Source organism: Ruditapes philippinarum, unplaced genomic scaffold (genome assembly GCF_026571515.1).
Source record: "Ruditapes philippinarum isolate M1 unplaced genomic scaffold, ASM2657151v2 ctg2855_1_1_1_1, whole genome shotgun sequence".
Classification (NCBI taxonomy): Eukaryota; Metazoa; Mollusca; class Bivalvia; order Venerida; family Veneridae; genus Ruditapes; species Ruditapes philippinarum.
In genome coordinates, this window is record NW_026865398.1 from 37,803 (window position 1) to 60,092 (window position 22,290).

Below are 22,290 nucleotides of genomic sequence, written 5' to 3' on the forward strand. Positions count from 1 at the left end.
TTAGTACGTTAGGTATCAAGCGATACGAATTTTATACTGTAAATGTTCATGGAGTCATTTGCATCATAATAATTATAAGCATCGAAACATTTCGCTTTATGCATAAAAAATTACCTCTTCATAAAACTCTTGAAATTACTTACTCAAATTGACGTTAATTTGAAAATGAATTGATAAGATTTTTTAATATGTGCCATACGCATTGATTTATAAACATAAAGTGCATGCGTTGATTTAGGGTGTACACTTCAGTTTTATTACGATCAAGAGTATGCATTGTGCGACATTGCGCCTCTAACTTACATATATCATCATATTTTAAACAAATAAACTTATCTGTTTTTCATTCCGATCTCTTATATTCGCTTGCTGGTATGGAGTAAGCGGCATGATAAGTCTCTATGGAAGAAATACAAATACGTTCCTGACAACAAACTCCAACCTGAAGAAAGGGGAGAATGGCCTCAGAGAAAGCAGAAGTAAGAATAATAACTATTTTATATTTTATTATTAGAACTTACATTATAATTTTGCTTTAAACAACAGCTTTATTGTAGCATTTATGTTTAAATTTGTAATAATATAATACTTAGCTTGATAGCAGTAAAAAAATATACCAATGCAATATGTGGAGATAAAAAACTGCCGACACTTTTACAGTCAATACTTCGCTTTTCAGTAACCTTCATATTTGCAATTTACTCTCAGAAAATAATGTACATATTGTGATGGTAAAAGTTCATTAAGGAAATTTAGAAGTCTAATTGCAAAAACAAATGATTTATTTAAAAATTAAAAAAAAATATGGGAGCTTTCATTTAAAAATTATAGACATGTTTTAACTTAGGATTTTAGAAAAACGAACTATGTAACTATTTAAAGTAGCATGTCTCTTTATTCTAATGTTCATGCAAATTTTAAAATGTATATGAACGTTAGATATTGTGAAGCAGCAAAACAAAATAATTTATGCATTGCAAACAGCACTAAAAATCCACATAAATCACCAAGAGGGGTCAAAATGTGCAAAATAGCTTGTACTGTCTTTGTAGAAATATAGTGATAAATACTACAAAATAAGTCGAAAATAGCACATAACATATATATTGATGTTTGAATATTGAATCAATTTCTTAAACTGAAGTAAATCGTTCTCAAGTTTTTTTTTCTTGTAATAGTTTGGCTTATCTGGACACAATGCAGCGTTAAATGTTTATAAGTTACAATAAAAAGTGATTTCGATAGCTTGTAAATTATACGTATTGAGAACAGATCGATTGGGGTCTTGAAAATCTGATAAAATCAATTGACATTTTGAATTGTTAGAGGCCATGTTTGTTTAGAATAACAGCATTTAAAGAATAAATTTAAAACGGGATATATCCCGTACTTATAACATGTATAATAAACAGTACTCAGGTTGAAAGTACCGTATTACTCGTTATCTCGAGTGAGCCGTTTTGATCCGTTTTAATATAATTACATGTGATAATACCCGTTTTAAAGAATTAGCAAATTTAAAATGCATTCAACAGGTGTACTATATATATTTTACAAGATTACAGATTACTTAATGTTATCAGGCAATAAGGTTGATCGACCATTCCACATACATGTGTCGAACAGGTTAGTCCTCTTAAAGAAACAAGAAAATATGTTGGAAAATGGACAGTGCAGACAGCCTAAAATATAAAATGGATCCCAATTAAAACGACCAAATCCGGAAAAATTAAAAATGTTCATATAAGCTCACGTCTATATCTCAAGCAGAAATTAGCATTTATCATTTAATGATAAAATTATGAATTTAGAAACATCCGCAAATGTGTTCATACGGAGGTTTCTTCAATGTGACACATAACTGTCATTCCACGAAAAGCGGCGTACGGTTCCCGAGTAAACAACTGCGTGTGACAAGAGCAATAATCTAAATATATGTAATTTTATTTAAAATATTATAATAGTTTACCTGTAAGGATTGCTGGAACCACCCAATAGATAAAAGAGGAATCGAAAGTAACTCAATTACAACGACAATGACCTGCTATGGAATGAAAGGATCGAACATCTTTGAAATAGCAAATGAAATTTTTTTTTAGCAAGAACATGTATTGTTTGGTTGAACCGTACTTAAGCTGTTTGCAAATGCGCCATATGGACAGTTATATTGTCCAACTGAAACCATTAAGATCAAACAAAGAACGATAAAAGAATTATGTTGAATTAACAAGATTTTAAACAGCACTTCGATCCTGCTTCCACCCTTAATTTTACTTCCTAGAATAGATAGAAACTGAAATATGCATAGTCTTTGTGGTATTTTTTTTTGTAACGTCATATATTACAAATATTTTAAATCAACGGTGTAATCAATTACTGAACATGTCTTCAACAGATAAGAAATCAAATAAAATACAAGCGTTTTACTGAGAGGTTGTCAAAAACATCTCAAGATAAAAATGCCCTACAGGCGGCATTAAGATTTTAAACAGTTTCTTAATTTACATGCTGGGATAAAACGAAATAAGTATGTCATCTAGATATATAACGGCACAACCAAACATTTTACCCATTTGTTCTTTCTTGTCAGAAAAAAATAATAAAATTGTTTTGCACACAAAACAAAATATATTTTTTAAAGGCGTTCTAAAGTTTAGGAAACTATTGTTCTAATATAATGCAATTGTACACAAAACGCCAAAAAGTTTTGCTTGTTAAATTAAGAACAGTTAAGGATAAAGGACCCTAATGGTAAGTTTTTCATAACCTTTCTGACCTAGATAGTATTAGATATTTATTTTTCAAATAATTATAAGAAAATTTCACCATTATACGAATTTTTATTATTATTATTTAGGGTCACACCCTCTCTTTGAATTTTTGCTAAAATTTCAATTACCCTTGCATATTAAGAAGAATTATTTTTGCATATTAAGCATGTTTTTATGTAGAAATTATCTGTGTCTTTGTTTTCATTTGGGACCTATTCATTGTAAAAAAGTGACTGTAAGTAACAAATATTCATTGCTTTTTACATTTTTGTTTCATCTTAAATACATTCGTGCGCGTAAAATAAATTCCCCTTTCACAGGCTCAAACTTGACAGATATTTTCTAAAAACTAAAACCAGTGTCCGTATGTAAAAAATCTAATTTATCTTAAATCAAAAATATAGGAATTAATAGCTAGTCACCCAAGTAAAGCCAGTAAGGTGGACCAATCGCAAAATGCCTTCAAACCAAACACAAAAAACAAAAACATAAAAAAACATAATCATACAATATTGGACGCAATTGTTTATTTGATATAATTACAGTTATATTTTTTTATTTTACAGAAGAGGACAAAGGTGGAAGATAAGCCTGCTGATGTGTAAGATAAGATTTGAGAAAAAAAATAATATCATAAATTATTTATGAGTCTAAAATTTAGAGTATCCTGAAAAAATACATACTTATGTACGTGTCTTTTAATAAAATTTGCATTTGGCAAATTCGTTGGAACGAAAAAAAAATTATCACGCAGAAAATTTGTATTTGTTATATATCATTTGAATTACAAATGGTCTAGCTGTCTGTAATTCATAACGTCAATTCCGTCAATCATTATGTAATCCTTCGATATAAAAAAGTAAACGAGTCAGTTGTATGACATGATATTCCTAGCTATCTATCGAATTATGATAACAAATTTTTTCTTCATTAATATATTATGGATAAGAGAAATATTTACCCTGGCCCTGTTTTTACTCTGAGGATATTTCAATACATGATTACCAAGACAAAAGCCGTTCACAGAATGTAGCTATTTTAAGTTTCAATTAACTGATATTTTATACCTCTGTAAAGTAAAATGGAGTATGGCATGTTTGATTTTGTTCACATAATAACTTTAGGAGAAAGACAGTGTGGGACAGATTTAAAGAAACAGAGGGAGACAAATTACCACCCGATGACCATGTCTTCTGGAATAAAGTTTACCTTGTAACCAAACTTTTTTTCTCTGGCTTTCTCTTCATGGTAATGCTGTGTTCTGCAGTTGTGTCAAAAGGAGTTTTACTTATTTTGACATGGAATATATTCATACCTGCAGGAGAAACATCATCTGCTTTGAAGACGTTTGATAAACTTTTCCTCTACAACATTACAGGTAAATTGCGTATTTTGTTACATTCTAATTTACCCTTAAACGAAACATACAGAAGACAATTTCTAAATTGTTATCAAATTTGAAATCCACTAAGCAATTTTAATGAAATGTAAATACATCTTGTGTAGATATGTATAGACTATTAAAGTGTAAACATATACTAATGTGTTCAAAGCATACTTATATGCATACAAGTCAGATTGAATGTATTACTAAGTGAAGAGTACTATAAAATAACTTAAACGGGCACAAATTGTTATCTTTCTTGCATTCTAAAATGTAATTTGATTTAACGAACATGTGATTTTTGTTTTAGTCAACCAAACCACTACTGGCAATGACACTGTGACCAATATATATTACATTTGGGCGTTGTTTGTTATGGTTGTTACACCAAATGTTTTCACAGTACTATTCTGCGTATGGAGAATAATATTTAGAAAATCAGGAACTCTTCGTTTTAAGACACTTATTTTGGTAGGAAAACCCTTTTGTGTATTTCTTACATATTCCGGTCAACATATGTCTACTAATTGTTCATTGAATCGTATTTTTGTTAAAAGCAGCCAATGATAAACATGTTTTTAATATAATGTTTTGACAGAAAACAAATGACCGTGAGTATTCAATAAAACCATGACAACTCATAAACGTTCCCCTGTTTAGTTGCAAAACGCGTGCATTATTATAACAGTTACATGATAGAAATGAATGTTAAACTTCATAAAATACAAAGGAAAACATTATTTCAAGAACTTTTTGTCTACAAATACGATTAGCTATAATTGCAAAAAAGCTTAACATACTGATGGTCTTCACAAACTTGGAAACTATACTTAAAGAGAGCTTTCTGTCATATTATGTTTGCTTTCTTTACGAATATAAAAGAATATACAGTCAAATTATAAAATAAATCCTATCAACTGTTCATACTTTATGATTTCTTTGAAATTGTAGGCAGCATGTATTGTCATTTATTGCATATACTTATTCAAGGCTCTTATACCAGCCACACTCCACTCATTTGGGCTCAGCTTCCTCGTGTTTTACGTGCTTCCCTCTCTTGACCCAATTTCTGGATTATGGTACAGTTGTAGCGTGTCGGTTGTACCATCAATTGTAAATTTTGCCTTCGGAGACAAGAATGTGCGCATGCAAAAAGGTGTGATTAATTGGATTAATGTATTAAATAACCATATAAAATAAACACCCTTAAATTTATAAATAGCACACAATGACTTGTATTCACAGATAGGCATGTCCTGCGTTTATAAACATCAATCAAATATTTCGCATCAAACTGCGTCAACACAGACAGTTAACTTTTTCTTAGTTAAAGATATTAATTGCTAATGCAATCACATTTTCGTCTTAAAGTCTAACATACGCTTGAATTCATTACCTTTTCAATTTATTATTACATGACTGAAAACAATTAAAGTGGAACTGAATTTTGAGGGTTTTTTGCAGATTCGAACAAAAAAGTGTCAAGTTGTGCCTGGTCTTTTATTGTTAGAATAATGGCGCTTGTGTTAAGCGTTGTGTCTTTGGCATTTTGGGGAGTTTATATATCATCAGCATCAACTCCAGTAGTCCAAGTGGCTCAAATTGTGCTATCTGTCTTATCGCCAATTTTGGTGTCAGTAAGTTGGATGGAAAACTTTCTACCAAGCGTAAGTATAAATCATTTAGTGTCCAAACTGGGAAAGTTTATAACATACTAGATCAGCTTGTTAAGAAGGGTACTACACACACACATACACAAAATCAAGAAAACAAAACAACGGCCAACTACTTTCTGAAGACATTTATTTCATTACCTGGTTTTACAATCAAATAAAACTTTCTGTAGCTTTGTTCGTCTCTAAGGAATTATGTCGATTTATTTATCATTTATCCAAGCCTTAATAAAAAAATCGTAATTAAAACTCCGAAGGAATAGCTAGATGCTAAACAACTTGTTAATGAAAATATTTTTTATATAATCAATTTAGTGAATGAAAAAGAAAATAAAGCAAGAATGAAAGTAAGAGATCTCTCTTTTTGTATAAAATTCTGTTGAACATACATCATATATAATATCCACTAAAATGAGTTAAATAATAGCAGATTTAAGTAAAGCAGGTCTATACTAACGTTGCACATTTAAGTCTAAACCTTAAAATCAAATACTTGATCCCATTTTTCAAATTTAATAAGTTCCTCTAAAATTTCTTAAACAATTAGATTACGTAACTTTCTGGGATTTCTGTTTCAGTTGCAGAAAGAACAAGGAATAGGAAACGGTCATATAAAAATTCACGTGAAACAGGTTAAGAATGCAAACAACAACAATGAAGTTAAGGAAAATAACCAAAACAACGAAGAAAATGATGACAGTGAAAAACAGATCTTATACCCGAACTGGATTTATGAGTACAAGCACTCACTATTTCGCAGTAGCTTAAAAATGCATGCAGTCGTCAATACATGGAAAATATGTATTACCTTTGTGATGGTTATTGCAATACACGGGACGCCATGTGACAACTGCTTGGACGCCTTATTTGGTAATTTAAACCAATCTGCAAAACAAATGTCTGCAATTATAGACGATAACTGGTTGCTGAACAGGGACCTCTGCAAAACTGCTACACCATTTATTGTCGCAGTTGTTGGAATATCAGCTAGCCTCTTTTGTCAAAGGTACTTGTTATAATTTATGTATATCGAATAGGTACATTTTTACGACAGTTGTAGAAAAAGTACGTATTGATTGAATTGATTACTAATCTTAACTTATTTCAAGTTTTATTTAATATTAAATTATCAGTTTGTTTGTTGTCATTGTTGTTTTGTACTAGATGATATACTAAATGCGTATGGAATATATACTGAAGAAATTGATTGTTATTTTCAAAAACATATTTATCTTGTTGATATTTTTCAGACTAAGTGTCGCAGCAATAAAAGTTCTTGTTCATATACAAGGGTTCTCAGTTCCTATTTGTCTAGTGACACCTGTTACATTTGGGTTGATATTGGCAGTATCTTCTCAGGTTTGCCAAATGTTTATGTCTCCGCTTATCAAGGTTTTTGCTATAGATTTGACCTTGTCCGTCTTTCCGTCCGTCAAATGTCTAACTGCTACGCTGCAACGCTGGCTTGCGGACATGTACAAAAAATAAACAGTGGAATACCGGGCATCTTTGTCCTTTGGACACGTTTCTACTTTTACATATCATTCAAGTTAGAAAACATTTTGATTTGACACTTTATATATATGTGTCATGGCGGTTAATCTGTTATTCTCTGAACGTGTGTGATAAAGGTGAAAACCGTTATCTAAATTTATGTAATTATTTTTTAGAAAAAATGTTAAAGTTGAGTAGTCTAGAATATTTGATTTCCTGCAAAGCAAGATTTTTTTTTAGAATGACAAATATTTAACTTTAAGATGACCAACAGTAAACTATCCGTTTAAACTAGTTTTTCATATTTCATATTAACATTTATCTTTATTATCTAGCTGCATTATTTTTCCTTTCCTTTTTGACATGTTTTATATTTATTGTCACGCATTTATTTTACTATTCGTTTCAATATAGTTGAATGATGGAGACCACATATGTCAACTTCCATTTCCCTGGTTTGAAGGGAGCAAGTCAATCAGCAATCTCGCATATATGATAATTGCTTCACTAACAGGATACGTGGGTCTCATACTTACAGCGGGACATATATGGACAATGGAAACGGAAAGGATGAGTAAAGAAAACATGTATGTATCTTATGTTTCTTGTCTGTGTGATGGTGAATGAGAGGTAGTATTGACTAAAATCGGTCCATTGATAAAATATTTGCATTTATCAGTACTATTATTATAGACACTACCGAAATATAGGTAATTTTCAAACAAGTGAGTGTTTACAGAATCATTATTATTCATATTCCTCTGAAATATATCTCATTAAATCTTTCTTCCAATATTGACATCATCAAATCTAAAATGTTTCAAACAAATATATGAAGTGTTTAATAAATGCTGCTTGTCATTAATTGTTCACACAGTTCAAATCGAAGTGCTTTGATATGTTTTGTGATTTCAGGATATTTTATGCACCTTCCTATTGCGGAGCACTTTTGGAGCAGTCGTTAATGCTAAACAAATGCAAGGAGAACAACGTTAGTCTGTTCATAATGTTGTGTTTGTCTTTATTATCATTATAATTATCATTTTATCTTTTTATTAATAGTGTCCTTATTTACGGTGTCTGTATGTATATCAAGGTTTACAAAATATCAAAACGCCATATAAATAAAAATGTATTATTTCCCATTTTTACAGAGATAACGGTTTTTTTTAAGAATATCGTTCTAATAATAACATAATGTTACTTTGAGTTAAGCTCTACATATACTTTCACATACAAGAGTTTAATGAAACAAAATCATAATCATCATAATAATATGATAAGTTTAAACAGAAACATTTAGGTTCTTCTAGCATGGTAAAACCTTGCAAATAATAAAGTTTCAGACAACACCTGTTTCCAAGTCAAACGATACGACTGAAAATATCTCCCAATCACTCCCTGGAGAAAAGACCGACCTAGGTGATAATGGGACAGACGACAATAAAAAAGGTAGCAAGGATAATACAAATAAACTACTAGAAGGTTTTCCAATGATATATTTTTGTGCTACTATGTGGCATGAGACGGAAGTTGAGATGATACAGTTATTCAAGTCCCTGTACAGGTAAAATTTTATTACACTTAATAAATCATATTTTTTAATATTGTTGCACTAGCAAAATAACTATTGTCTTGTCTCATTGATGGCAAATTCAGTCATGTACTTTTACTTTACTACTTTTTAAGATTGTCGTTTTAGAAAAATACCTATTGTTTTGTTTCATAAATGACAAATTCAGTCATGTACTGATATCATTATTTAATTCAGTCGTTTATTTGTATCAATATTATTATAACACAAGAAGCTGTTAATTACAGCATGAAAGAACATCAGAAAATCAGAAAACATAATTAATATATAAAAGAAAATGCCTCGGCATTTCTTTTTGCCGAGAGTTCCTTAAGTCAATTTGTTAGTTCAATCATTTTCTTAAAAGCTATAGTTCAAAGCATAGTTAGATTGAAGATAACGATCCTCAGATATTAAAATAGCCAATGGCATTTCTCTTGAAAATATATTTGTATTCACGATTGAAAAGTTAACTTTTCAAAAATAGAATTAATTACATTCAACCAAGGAGCTATAGAAATAAACACAATCATTTTAAGATGTATTTAGTTTTTATCTGTTCATTGATCTTTAACACTAGGATAGTCATAATGTTACTTTTAATGTGTAAGTGTTTAACTGAGAATTAATTAATGTTGTTTTTTTTAACCAAAGGATGGACATTCATCAATGTGCTCAGAGAATTCGCAAGGAGGAAAGACAGAGTAATCCGGATTACTACAATTTTGAAGGTAGATATTAATATAAAATGACACACAGCAAAGCAATACATTCGCATAATGTGGAACAAGTGTCATGATATCGGCTCACTCATCTACTAGTTCTGTTTATATCAAGAATCTGTATTGTTTCCTTATTTGAATTGCCATTTAAAGTCCTAGTATATGATGAACAATGCAAAATATGCAAAATTAGTGTCCTCCATCCATTTTCTCTATAGTGGAAACGCATAATATATAGATATAACAATAATGACACATTTATATTTTGTTTACCCTTGCATGACAGCCGTATTTTAATATTACAGTACATATTTTCTTCGATGACGCATTTGTTGAAGGGAAGCATATGATGGCAAACCGATACGTGCATACGTTTATTAAAGCTTTGTACAATACTGCAAAGTAAGTTCTTTACAAATTATTTAAAATATCCGCTTTGCAGGGTTATGCCTTTTCCAGTCGAAAGCCGTATAAAATCTGTTTGAGTTCCTGTAAAATTCACAGGGAAAAACTTAATATAAGAATAATTTGCATCGTCATTTTGAATTACAAACTGAAATCTGGGAATCTCATTGGCCATTCTAAAATAAGATAAGATGATAAAATTATAAGGGTAGTTTACAAATGTTAAAGGTAGTTCTTGCCATCATCAAATGAAATGTAAAGGAAAATTATAGAATAAACTTTTCGCAAAAAAATAATCAGGCGGATGATTTATAACATAGGCAAGTTAACTTGTTTAACTTCGCTGAGTATCTTTTTCAAGATACTTCTTGTTACATATTTGGTAAACACTATCCGCTAATTATCTAGTACTTCCTATCAAAGATCGCTCATTCAATATAATGTGAGCTGGAGGAAATTTATTATAATTATTGTAGTTTTTCACAATCTCAGAAAAATGTATAATTTCATAAAAATATGATGCGTGTAAGATTTGAGTACCTTAACTTGGTTGCTCTGTTTAAAGTGACATTATACCCATCCAAGGTTCTATTATAGTGAATGAACAGACTCTATTCAGTTTACATTTTGCCTGATTCCGTACAAATGTATTATGTGTATGCATGAACGATAAATAATTCACATGGTCCAATGAAATTTCTTCAAACATTAATGTTAACCACAGTTACTCACCGTTATATCTGTCAACCTTTTGGAATATTTAGTCAATCCAGACAACTTCGGCAACTTATGAGCATGATGTCACTTTAGACCAGCCTAATTTCACGAAAACAATTTAGCTGTCTTGCGATTTATATTTACAAAATATTCATTATTCAGTGATACGTATCCAGATCTGATCTTACCTATCAATCATCCTCGACGGAGAATTACACCGTACGGTGGTCGTCTCATATGGACCTTACCTGGTGAAAACCGTCTAATTGCTCATCTGAAGGATAAGTACAAAATAAGAAGAAAGAAGCGATGGAGCCAGGTTTTTTTTTTAATTTTTTGTCAGCAAAATATCGTACTCACGGTGCATATCCATATCGGTACCCTCTTTGCCCTCAGCACATAAATAAAACATTCTAGTGTTCCGTGGTATACATGTTTTCTAAGTGTCATCCCTCCTTTCCTTATTACAATGAAATTTTAGTGGATTGTTATCCATCGCTGGTTTGTTTTTAGCAGAGAATGACCTGTGCATGTGCAAATAGGGTACCGTTTCAGCAGATTTCGCAAAGAGGGTACCGATATGGATATGCACCGTGGTACTCACATTGATTCTTTTAACATGAAGAACTTGATTACATTCTATTTCTAAGTATTTAGAAATAAAACATTATTGATTTTTTATGTAAAAAACGTGGACGGCTTGTCAGGTTGTTAAAATTACAATTTAATAATAAGATATAAAATGTATAATGATATATGATTATAGACTTATGCAAGAGGGTTCCATAGATTTTTATTTTCTGTCATAAACAAATTTATCCAAACCGTACAAGTTCCGTTTTTAAACATTATTTTTACTGTTCTCTGTCCCCCAATCTGATTAAAATCAGCTCATACAGCTCGTAAAAGGCATTACACATTAGGATATTATAATCACCAATAGGTTGTCATCTTCTGGTGATTTTTCAAAAATGCCAATCATCGGCGAGCTTTCACAATTTTAAAAGCAATGTGTTTTCTAAGTTTAACCGCTGGAAAGTCAATACCGAGTTTGTAATTTAACGATTTAAAGATAACAAACACGGCTTTTTTCCCTTATACCCTGCAGCTAAACTGTCAAAACAATATTGTGCATTGAAAAAAATCATTTGAAGTTTACTTCTTTCAAATAACTTGTTTTTCTAAATAAAACACCAATTTGTTATACTTCCACCTTCAACTATATTTTGATACTTCTTCTTAGCCTGTCTGTAAAAACCGGTTTGATTGCATGGCTGAAAATAGCTTTCTAAGGAAATCGGAATCATAATAAAGGCGAAAACATATACGTTAATATGATCTTCATATAAGAAATAAGTAGATCTGAAATTTAGTTCACACCTTTTTAACTTCTTATTTTCTTCGTTCAGATAGAAGAGTTTTCTGCTATTTCAGGTGATGTATATGTACTATTTCCTTTCACATAAACTTAGTACTGTTGAAGAAGACAAGAATAAACAATTGGAGATAGCGAAGAACATTTACATACTCGCTCTGGACGGTGACGTAGACTTCAGACCGGATGCTGTCAAACTGTTGATTGATAGAATGAGGAGGAATGAACAAACAGGCGCTGCTTGTGGAAGGATACATCCAATAGGAGAAGGTATGTTAAATTGTTAAAAGTAAATGAACCGCGTCACGACAAAACCAACATTGTGCGTTTGCGACCAGCATGGATTCAGATCAGCCTGCGCATCCGCGCAGTCTGATCAGAATCCATGCTGTTCGCTATCAGTTTCGCTACTTGTAATGGGGCTTGTAAGTGAACAACATGGATCCTGATCAGACTGCGCGGATGTGCAGGCTGGTCTGGATCAATGCTGGTCGCAAACGCATTACGTTGCTTTTGTCGTGATGCAGCTCAAATGTTTGATAATATTTTTTCTTATATTAAAAAACATTGCTATCACTAACTATCGCTTTTTATTTATGTGAAATAAGTTTAAAAAGTAAATGCAACTGTATTATTAGAAATTCTCAAATGTGTATTTTAGCATTACATCTTATGATTTTTATATTTCGTTTATTTCGTTTATTTTTTATTTGCTTTGGTATTTGCATTTATTTGTCTTGCAAAATCGCGAAAAATGGCGTATAAATTGCTCTAGAACGTCATCTTTTAAATCGTATTTTTTTCTGCAATTACCAAATTTAGTTTAGTTTTTAAAGCTATATGCCTCAAGATGGCGAACTTCAATGATTTTGTTTAAAGAAAAATATGATATGATTTTTCGAAACGTAAAATCGTAAAATAATTAAAGGTTCAAGTAACATGTGATCTGTGATCAATGAATGATTTGCATTATTTATCATCATATTTCCACTGTGTTAGTCACGCAGTAAGACCTATATTTTGCATTTTGTGACATGTTTTGGTCATGTCCGTGGATTGTTAGTATAAGTACACTTAATAATAGTTTACGTTCAAGTACGATTTCAATAGTGTCATACGAAAAATCATGAAACTGCAGGCTGCTGTTTTAACTTGACTCGGAACTAACTTTGTAGGGCCAATGGTATGGTATCAGAAGTTTGAGTATGCAATTAGTCACTGGCTGGTGAAAGCTACAGAACACGTGACTGGTTGCGTGCTTTGCAGCCCGGGTTGCTTTAGCTTATTCAGAGGGTCAGCATTGATGGAGGACAACGTAATGAAAAGATATACCACCATGCCAACCGAAGCTCGCCATCATATACAATATGATCAAGGTAAACGTTGATGTAAACATAATCACCATAACATATATTTACTACCTCAGCAGTAAATTTTATGACTGTATTCTTTCAAATCGCTTGATGTTAAATATAGTTTTAAGCATGGATTGTTTGACATCATTTACAAGACTCGAATAAATTTGAAACCATTTTTCGTTGTGTCAATATTTTCAAATTTACACAAATCCTTTCACCATTGATATCATTTAAAGTAATAAATAAACTATCTAATTGTTTAACATTCAACAAATATATAGTATAACAAATAAAGTATCAATCGGGTGATGCAATTTTCCATGTTATGCATCTAATTCAAAAATCAAAATGACAACGTTGTATTGGTCTTTTTGCATAGGCGAAGACAGATGGTTATGTACACTTCTGCTGAAGCAAGGCAAAAAGGTCGACTATTGTGCTGGGTCAGATGCTTTCACGTTTGCACCTGAGGGTATTTTGTTTATTTATTCTAAATGTCTACATTGATGATATTTTAGATTATGTGAGATCCGTTTTTTGCGTCTTATAATTTAATCTACACATCGTCCACTTAACCTAACCCGTTCTCAAATTAATAAACATAAAGCCATCCGTAAGTTTATATATTTATGTTTACGCTATAAAAATGTCTAATGTGCATTGCACAAATATTTTATATTATAAAATGAGCATTGATTAAACTTGAAGCTTGTTCAAACAAAAGCAACTAAAATATGATCAAACAGTTGAAGTAAATACATTTATTTCATCTATAGGTTTCAAAGAATTTTACAACCAGCGGCGACGTTGGACACCTTCTACGATGGCAAACATTTTAGATTTGCTGTCGGACTGGAGAGTAATAACGAGAAACAACGACAACGTCTCTATACCGTACATTTGTCTGCAGTTGTCCTGGTTTGTGTCGTCCATATTGACCCCTGGCGTTCTCCTGTTGATGATAATCGGGGCGACGAATCTTGCCTATCCTCAGTTATCATTACATGCGGCCTTGCTGATAAACTTACTACCCGTTGTTCTGTTTGTAATTGTTTGCTTCTTTGCCAAAACTGAACACCAGGTACCGTCCTAGTTTACGCTACTTAATTCTCAAATCAATTCATATTATATATGTATATGATTACCTGAGCTAATAATGTGACTTCTCCAATAACCTATACACGGAAAAATATTCGATTGAAACTTGGTAACTGATATATTATAATTGTTTATGATTTAAATATTAATCCAGTATACGATTGAAAAGGAAATCTACCATATCGTATGAGAAGTAAAACACGTCATAGTTTAAGGATATACATTTTATTTCTATCATTTAAGGATTTTTTCTTGTGGGAAAAACTTAGTTTGTTTAATTCGAATTAACAATTATTTAGCTTTTTAAGATTTTTTTTAAATTAGGACATAAATAGAAAAATTCATGTTTACTTCAGCCATCATACTACGTCACTTATATGGCAAATAATCAGAAATATATTGTATTACACAATGTGATATTTATGTCTACTTTATTCTCAAGCTTTGAACATTGACATACACTTTTTCAGCTCAATGTAGCAGCCGCACTGTCCATTATTTACTCACTTGTTATGATGATAGTTCTCGTTGGTTTGATAAGAGAGGCTGTAGAAAGTGGATTTTGTTCAGTCATAACCTGGTTTCTTCTGATTGTGGCCGGTATATTTGTACTGTCAGGATTAACACACCCAAAGGTTGTTATTCCATTTTCTTTCTGTCTTGCAACTAGTTCATTTTAATGTTATATGTTGAAAACATTTCGTTTGAGTTTTTGTCTTTCCCGTTTGGAATAACAGTATTTTTTTAAAGATACTTTTTGTATTCATGAATAATTTGTTAACTTATAGAATACATTTATATTTCAAAAACAAAACTGGAATAAAACAAAGTATTAATCATAAAGAATTTTCACCATGCATTTAACCTTTTTATACCCCCGGAACGAAGTTTGGGGGTATAAAGGAGTCACTCGGTGGTTGGTCGGTCCAGCGGTCCGTTGCATTTTTCTTGTCCGGAGCATAATTTGAAGACTAATGGTTGGCATTCAATACAACTTCATACAATGGTTAAGCACATTAAAACTGCATGCCTCCAGATGAGTCAAAATATTTCAATAAAATTAAACTTGAGAAAAATGTACTAAGATGTTATGAAAAGTAAAAAGTTTCAAGATTCAAGTAAAATTTTACATGTTATGTGCGATTAATGACTGATTTTTCAGTATTTACAACCACATTTCTTCTGCGTTACTAACGCAGTAAGGGCAATTTATGCATATTTTGACCACTTTTTTAAATTTACATGGTTTGAAAGTGCCATTGATAATGTGTAAATTGCTGTCTTTTGTTTACTTCACAAAACTACACATTCAAATACATTTTCAAAATTTTCATGAAAATTAGCATAAATCTGGTGGCGTGCTGCTTCAAGAGGAAGTGAAGTGCACAATAACCTTAACTCAATCTTCACTAATTACAGAGTTATTGTCCCTTCCCTTGTCTGGAGCATAACTTAAACACTACTGGTTGAAATTAAAAACATCTTCATACAATGGTCAAGCACAAAAAGTGGAAGTGTAGTGCACAAGAACCATAACTCTATCTAAAGTAATTACATAGTTATTGCCTTTTATTACTTTTCCATGGATTGCTTTTGTTCGGACCATAACTTGAAGACTAATGGCTCGAATTCAATACAACTTCATACAATGATCAAGCACATTAAGAGAAAATGCAGTTCACAAGAATCATAACTCCAACTTGACTAATTACTGAGTAATTTCCCTTTGATAGTTTTCCTTTTTTCGGAGCATAACTTAAAAAGTACTAGTTGGAAACCAAAACAACTTCATACACTGGTCAAAAACAATAAGGGGAAGTGCAGTGCATTAGAAAAATAACCCTGTTCAGAGAAGTTATAGAGTTATTGCCTTTTTTTACTTTTCCAATGCTTTTTCCTTGTCCAGAGCATAACTTGAAAACTACTAGTTTGAATTCAATACAATTACATACAATGGTCAAGTATATTGAGAGAAAGCGCAGAGCACAGAATGCATAACTCTTTGTTTAATCTTGGCAAGAGTTTTTGCCCTTTGTCACGCTTTTTTGTCCAGTGAAAAACTTGAGATGAAGTGCAGTGCACAAGAACCATAACTCTATTAGGACTAATTACAGTTATTCCCCTTTGTTACTTTTGCCCATTGCATAACTTGAAAAATAGAAGTTGGAATTCAATACAACTTCATACAATGGTCAAGCGCAATGAGAGAAAGTGCAGTGTACAATCAATAACCATAACTCTATCTTCAGTATTTGTAGAGTTATTCCCCTTTGTTCATTTTCCTTGTTCGGTGCATAACTTAAAATAGAAACAGAGAAAAACAGAATCCCTAAAGAAAGCGCAACATGGCAAAATTGTTAAATGTTGCAGACTTGCTTTGATTGAGCCTGTTCGTTGACGGTACTGTAAAGTGCAAACTACCGTCCACGCCACTAGCACCGGCTTAAGCAGAATTTAACATTTAAACACAAAATTGGTTACAAAATGCGCAGATAAAACTTATATTTAGAATTCAATGCAACTTCATACAATGGTCAAGCGCAATGAGACGAAGTGCAGTGCCCAAGAAGCGTAACTCTTTCTTGACTTATTACAGAGTAATTCAATAAAACTTCACCAATGGTCAACCACATTGAAAGGAAATGCAACATACTCGAACAAGAACCACAACTGTCTTTAATTGTCCACAACCTTAATTCTGTTTCAATCCTTTTGCAAGATTTTCTGTTTCTAGTAACTTCATCATTTCCGAAGCAGTCTTGCGGGGGTTTGAATCACATTTAGTGATAGTTTTAGTAATCATTGAAAAATTAACGTGCTATTTCAGGAAACAAAGTGTCTCATCCATGGATTTTTATTTTTTATTGCCATTCCTTCCATGTCAATGCTTTTAATGTTGTATTCGGTAATAAATCTGAACAACGTTTCCTGGGGAACTCGAGAGGCTCCTAAAGCAAAGCAAGGTAATGAAATTGAAACTATAAATAAATAGATATATGCAAATACAGGTTCACCGAAATGTATCCCTTGACAGAAATTAAAGGTACTTTAACGAGTGTATATTTATTTGTTTGCTTGTTTGGTTTGGTTTTATGGCGCAGAAACAGGAGAAATGATTTTGGGTGTAACACACGTAAAGCTACACAAAGCGTCAAAAGCCACGTAAGAAGCTAAGAGATGCATAAACGACAGTCATTAGAACCTACTAAGTCGCATCTTACAATCGCGCTGGGATAAACGGTGGCTATAATCCTGATACATAAACCTTAAAGCAACCCCTCAGCCACAATGGGATATGTGTATGTTGTCGAGCAATAGCTTAATTTTACTGCTACGGTAGTAGCATTAACTGTTTAATTGTTTACTGAAATACATTTAAAGTTTATGAAGTGTTATTTGAAACATAATCAATACTATATTTTATGTTTACTTTTAGTCATATTCCATAATACTAAAACTTTAATTTGTTTTTAAAAGGTGATGGGAAAGAAGATAGCAATAGTGTGAGGGACGTTCAAAGTTTGGTGGATAGAATGTAATCTCATAATATTTCACTTATTTCGCTGGTCACAGCTTTAAACCATTGTTTTGACACAAGATCCTTTTTGATATTTTGGCCCCAACAAACGAAGTTTTAGGGGGTATACTGGAGTCAGCTGGTGGTCGGTTGGGCGGTCGATCGGTCCGTTACAGATTTCTTGTCCGGGACATTACTCTATAGCTATAAGAGAACTTTGCAAGTAGATAAATCACATTAGGTAAAAGTGCAATGGAAAAAACCCACACTCTGTTTGCCTAAGTTTGAAGTTATTGCCTTTTGTTTTATTACACTTTGAACTTTGACCGGGACATAACTCTAACACGACAAGGTGTATTAACAAGAAACTCTGTAGGTGGATAGAACTCTTTTAATAGAAGTGCAGTGCAAAAGATCAATACCTCTGCCTTGCCTTTCTTGAAGTGATTACCTTTAGTTAATTTTTCACTTTGAACTTTGTCCGGGACATAACTTCTGAAACAGAATGGGAAATTAACAAGCCACTTTGTAGGTATATAGATCTCATTAAGTAGACGTGCAGTACAGAAAAAACATAACTCCGCCTTACTTGATTTTGGAGTTATTGCCATTTGTTTATTTTTAAACTTGGAACTTTGTCCGAGGCATACCTTGAAAGCTGTAAAAGGTATCAACTTAAACTGTGTATGTATATTATCTCACTAAATAGAAGTGCAGTGAATAAGAATAGAAGTATGGAGATTTTGCCCTTTGCTCATATTTAGACTTTGAACATTGTTCTGATCATATCTTGAGAACTATAAAAGGTATCAACTTGAAACTTTGTAGGTATATATATCTCACTGAGTAGAAGTGCAGTGCAGGAGAACCATTATAAAGTCATTGCCCTTTGTTTATTTTTATACTTTGAACTTTGTACGAGACATAACTTGAAAACTATAAAAGGTATCATGTTAAACTTTGTAGGTATATAATCTCACTGAGTAGAAGTGCAGTGAATATGATCCGTAACCTTTCTTATCACTTATTTTTGAGTTATTTCCCTTTGTTTTGTTTTTTTATACTTTGAACTTTGTCCAGGACATAACTTGAGAACTATGAAAGGTATCAACGTAAAACTTTGTAGGTAGATAGATCTCACTAAGAAGAAGTGCTGAAATCTCAGGGAGAAATGACGTTTTGCCCTTTCAAGAAGTCATGAAAACTTCAAATCCAAACTATAGTTAATCTTATTGATGTAGGACAAGTAGTTCAAAAACATTTGAAAGAATTCTATAAACTACTGCATTTTCCCTGTGAGCAAAATTATCAAATAAAAAGCACATTTTCCGCCAAGCGGGTGTCGGGCTATTCGGCACTTGTGACCATTTCCAGTTTAAGTATCACATATATGTTATAGTCAGAGTCGCCAGAGTCATATAACATTAAATGGTTTAATATCAGCCACAAAAGGGAAATTGATATGAACAAAATAGGGAACTGGTAAATTTAGAAGCATATATATTATTGACAAAGAAATTTTACCATCATAAGTGTACACTATTTTCACGTTGCTAACACACTTTGAAAATCTGTATTGTCTAAATTCTCAAAATGAAAATTATACGTGATTGTTGTACGAGCTAATTGTCATTTATATCGTAGTTTAAGCTGCAGTTGCTGTCAACCGCAAAAGTTGCAAAGGAATAATAAAGTAGCTGTCGAGTTAAAGAGCGAACTGAACAAGTTAGAGGCTGGAACACTACATACAGATGACAGCCAATCCAAAGATATTGGAGAAAGACATTCTGGTACAGCCAAAAGTTAACATTATATTTCACTGTAAAGTATTTTATGTTTAAACATATTTTGAAAGGGGCTATTTAAGAAAATTAAGATGCTTCCTGCGAGGCTGATTATAAATAATATCTTCCCCCCTCAAATGTTTTGCTTAGATTTTTCCTGACAGAAATTTTCAGATCTGAAGTCATTAAGTGATAACGTGTTTCATGTTTTTAATTATAAGTTTGTATATTATTAATTATTATACATGCATAGAATTCCGATAATAAAGTACTTGAAAAAAATCGAAAGTTACATCAAGAAATGTTTCGCTGCATACAATCAGTTCAATAATCTTTTATTAATATCATCTGAAAATAATGTTTATTCAGATACAGTTCCGTCTGCTACGGTACCAGCTAAACCATATTCTAAATATCTGAATTTTGTTCCTGAATCGTCAAAGAAAATCAAGTATCTTGCATTAGACGAGGAGGACTTTTGGAAGTGGCTTATTGAAAAATATCTGTATTCTGGTGAAAAACCTGATGGCAGTGCTGAAGAAGAGGAAACACGTTTGAAAGAACAGGAAAAGGTTAAAGAAGAATTAAAGGAATTAAGGTTAAAAGATCTACATTCAAACATTTGGTCAGCATAGCAATATATTTCATAAGCTCTCACAACTTTCGTAATGTTTAACTATAAGGCATCTTTTCATTTTACAACTATTTCTATGTTAAATCAACAAATACACATTTGTCACTGTTTATTTCATTGCAACAGCTTGGCAAAATGACAAACTACAAACTACTGTGTTCCAATCTAATTTATGAATCATTTTCATTACAGTGTCAAATAAAACGATTTTTATTCTTAGGAACAAAGCAAGTTTAGCCTACCTCCTTATCAATGCACTGTTCATCACCGTTATATATTTTCTTCAACAATCAAACGTGGACACAGGGGGCGGGTTATCGGTGCATATTGAATGTGGGAACGGGGATGAGTTGGTGCTTGAACCGATAAGTTTGGCATTCACTGCTGTCGCTGGGATTCTCTTAGTAAACCTTTTATCATTTATTTACTGAAACATACGTATATCGCGTCCTTCGTGATAAATTTTACTTTAATATTAAAATTGGATAATACCAACCACAGAAGATACACAATCAACCCAGCACGTTTGCTATTTAAGCGTTATGTTACATGAAAGGTTTAATATAATACTTAAACGACATATTTCATCTTCCTATAAATAATGAAACAAGTTGAAACTTTTAAATAAACCCATAAACAGCAGAGCAACAAAAGCTTTCATTTTAATAGCTATGTTTAAAAGTTCAGCCATTGGCTACTATATATAAATGTTTGTTTCAGGCAATTCAGTTTGTGTGTATGTTGATACATAGGTCAAAAACGTTTTTGCAAATCAATTCGATACAGAATAAAGAGATGTGGATGTTTGCCCAATTTTTTTAAAAAATACAAAAAGACGTAATTTAAATGTAAGTTTTCGGGGAGTTTATTTTTTATATTTGCCTTACGTAAGGAACAAAATAGAAATAAAAGTGATAATGTTTTAAATTTTTACAATTAAAAAATAATATGGATATTGTAAGCAAAGTGCCTATGTGAAATTTTTTTAATTTTTTAATAGTGACACAATCTAAATGTTTTATTCGTTAATGTGTGTTCATTCCTTTGATCATTTAATAATTTTTAAAATTTGCTAAAATCAACAATTGTTCTGTCTTTCTATAATCGTAAACAGCCTCATTGTTTCCACAATCACGCTCAGTACGAGACATGTTGTTTTTCTCTTGTTTTCTTTTTTGTTCTTTTACGCAATCATCTTCGTTTTTTATCTTTCTTTTACAAGGAAAATTTAAAGAAAGAAGACAAAAGAACAAAACAAAAGAAAAAACCAAAAGTTTTTTCTAAAACATTATAGCGGAAGTAAGAAAATTAATTAACGTACGTCACTTAGTGCCAAAAAAACCCCTCGGACGGTGGTTAGAAGTAAAAAAACCAATTAAAATTAATCTTTCCCTCAAACAAATTTTAATTGTGAAGGCTTTTATTTTGTGAAAGATATGATATTTTGTTTTTTAATTCTTGCTATAAAGACCTCCCACGATAACAGGTAACAGATATCCCAAGTACCCCCTGATATTGTGTCTATTTTAATGATTGAAATTCCAGAACAATTAGGGCTAAAATGTAAAACAATAGTAAGATGAAGAAAGCCCAACGTATCGGCTTGTTTGAGTCTCTTTAATACGTTATTATCATGTTTATTAGTAAATGTTTTAATTCACTATTTCAGAAAGAAAATAGAGGATGATGATAATATGAGCCAGGCACAAAAACAAAAGTTGTTACAAAATAATAGGTAAAAAAGCATCTGTGATATGCGCAAAATTTTACCTTTAGATTAAAACA

At 31.8% G+C, this 22,290-nt stretch overlaps 2 protein-coding genes across 2 annotated transcripts; both read left to right on the forward strand.

Moving 5' to 3' along the window:
- Window positions 1-270: 270 nt before the first annotated feature.
- On the forward strand, window positions 271-5,355 carry LOC132728850 (uncharacterized). Its single transcript, XM_060714533.1, has 5 exons — window positions 271-479; window positions 3,338-3,372; window positions 3,896-4,149; window positions 4,466-4,626; window positions 5,146-5,355. Exons 1-5 carry the CDS (start codon window positions 459-461, stop codon window positions 5,353-5,355), a joined length of 681 nt encoding a protein of 226 aa, XP_060570516.1. The 5' UTR covers window positions 271-458.
- Window positions 5,356-5,623: 268 nt separating this feature from the next.
- Window positions 5,624-22,244, forward strand: LOC132728851 (chitin synthase chs-2-like). The gene is made up of 21 exons (XM_060714534.1): window positions 5,624-5,822; window positions 6,407-6,834; window positions 7,079-7,187; window positions 7,737-7,909; window positions 8,238-8,313; window positions 8,663-8,889; window positions 9,550-9,626; window positions 9,923-10,019; window positions 10,902-11,058; window positions 12,174-12,384; window positions 13,290-13,490; window positions 13,852-13,944; window positions 14,249-14,553; window positions 15,041-15,205; window positions 17,398-17,533; window positions 18,048-18,105; window positions 19,732-19,877; window positions 20,241-20,469; window positions 20,726-20,909; window positions 21,226-21,308; window positions 22,175-22,244. The coding sequence occupies exons 1-21, from the start codon at window positions 5,670-5,672 to the stop codon at window positions 22,242-22,244; spliced, it is 3,378 nt and encodes a 1,125-aa protein (XP_060570517.1). The 5' UTR covers window positions 5,624-5,669.
- The last annotated feature ends 46 nt before the right edge of the window (window positions 22,245-22,290 follow it).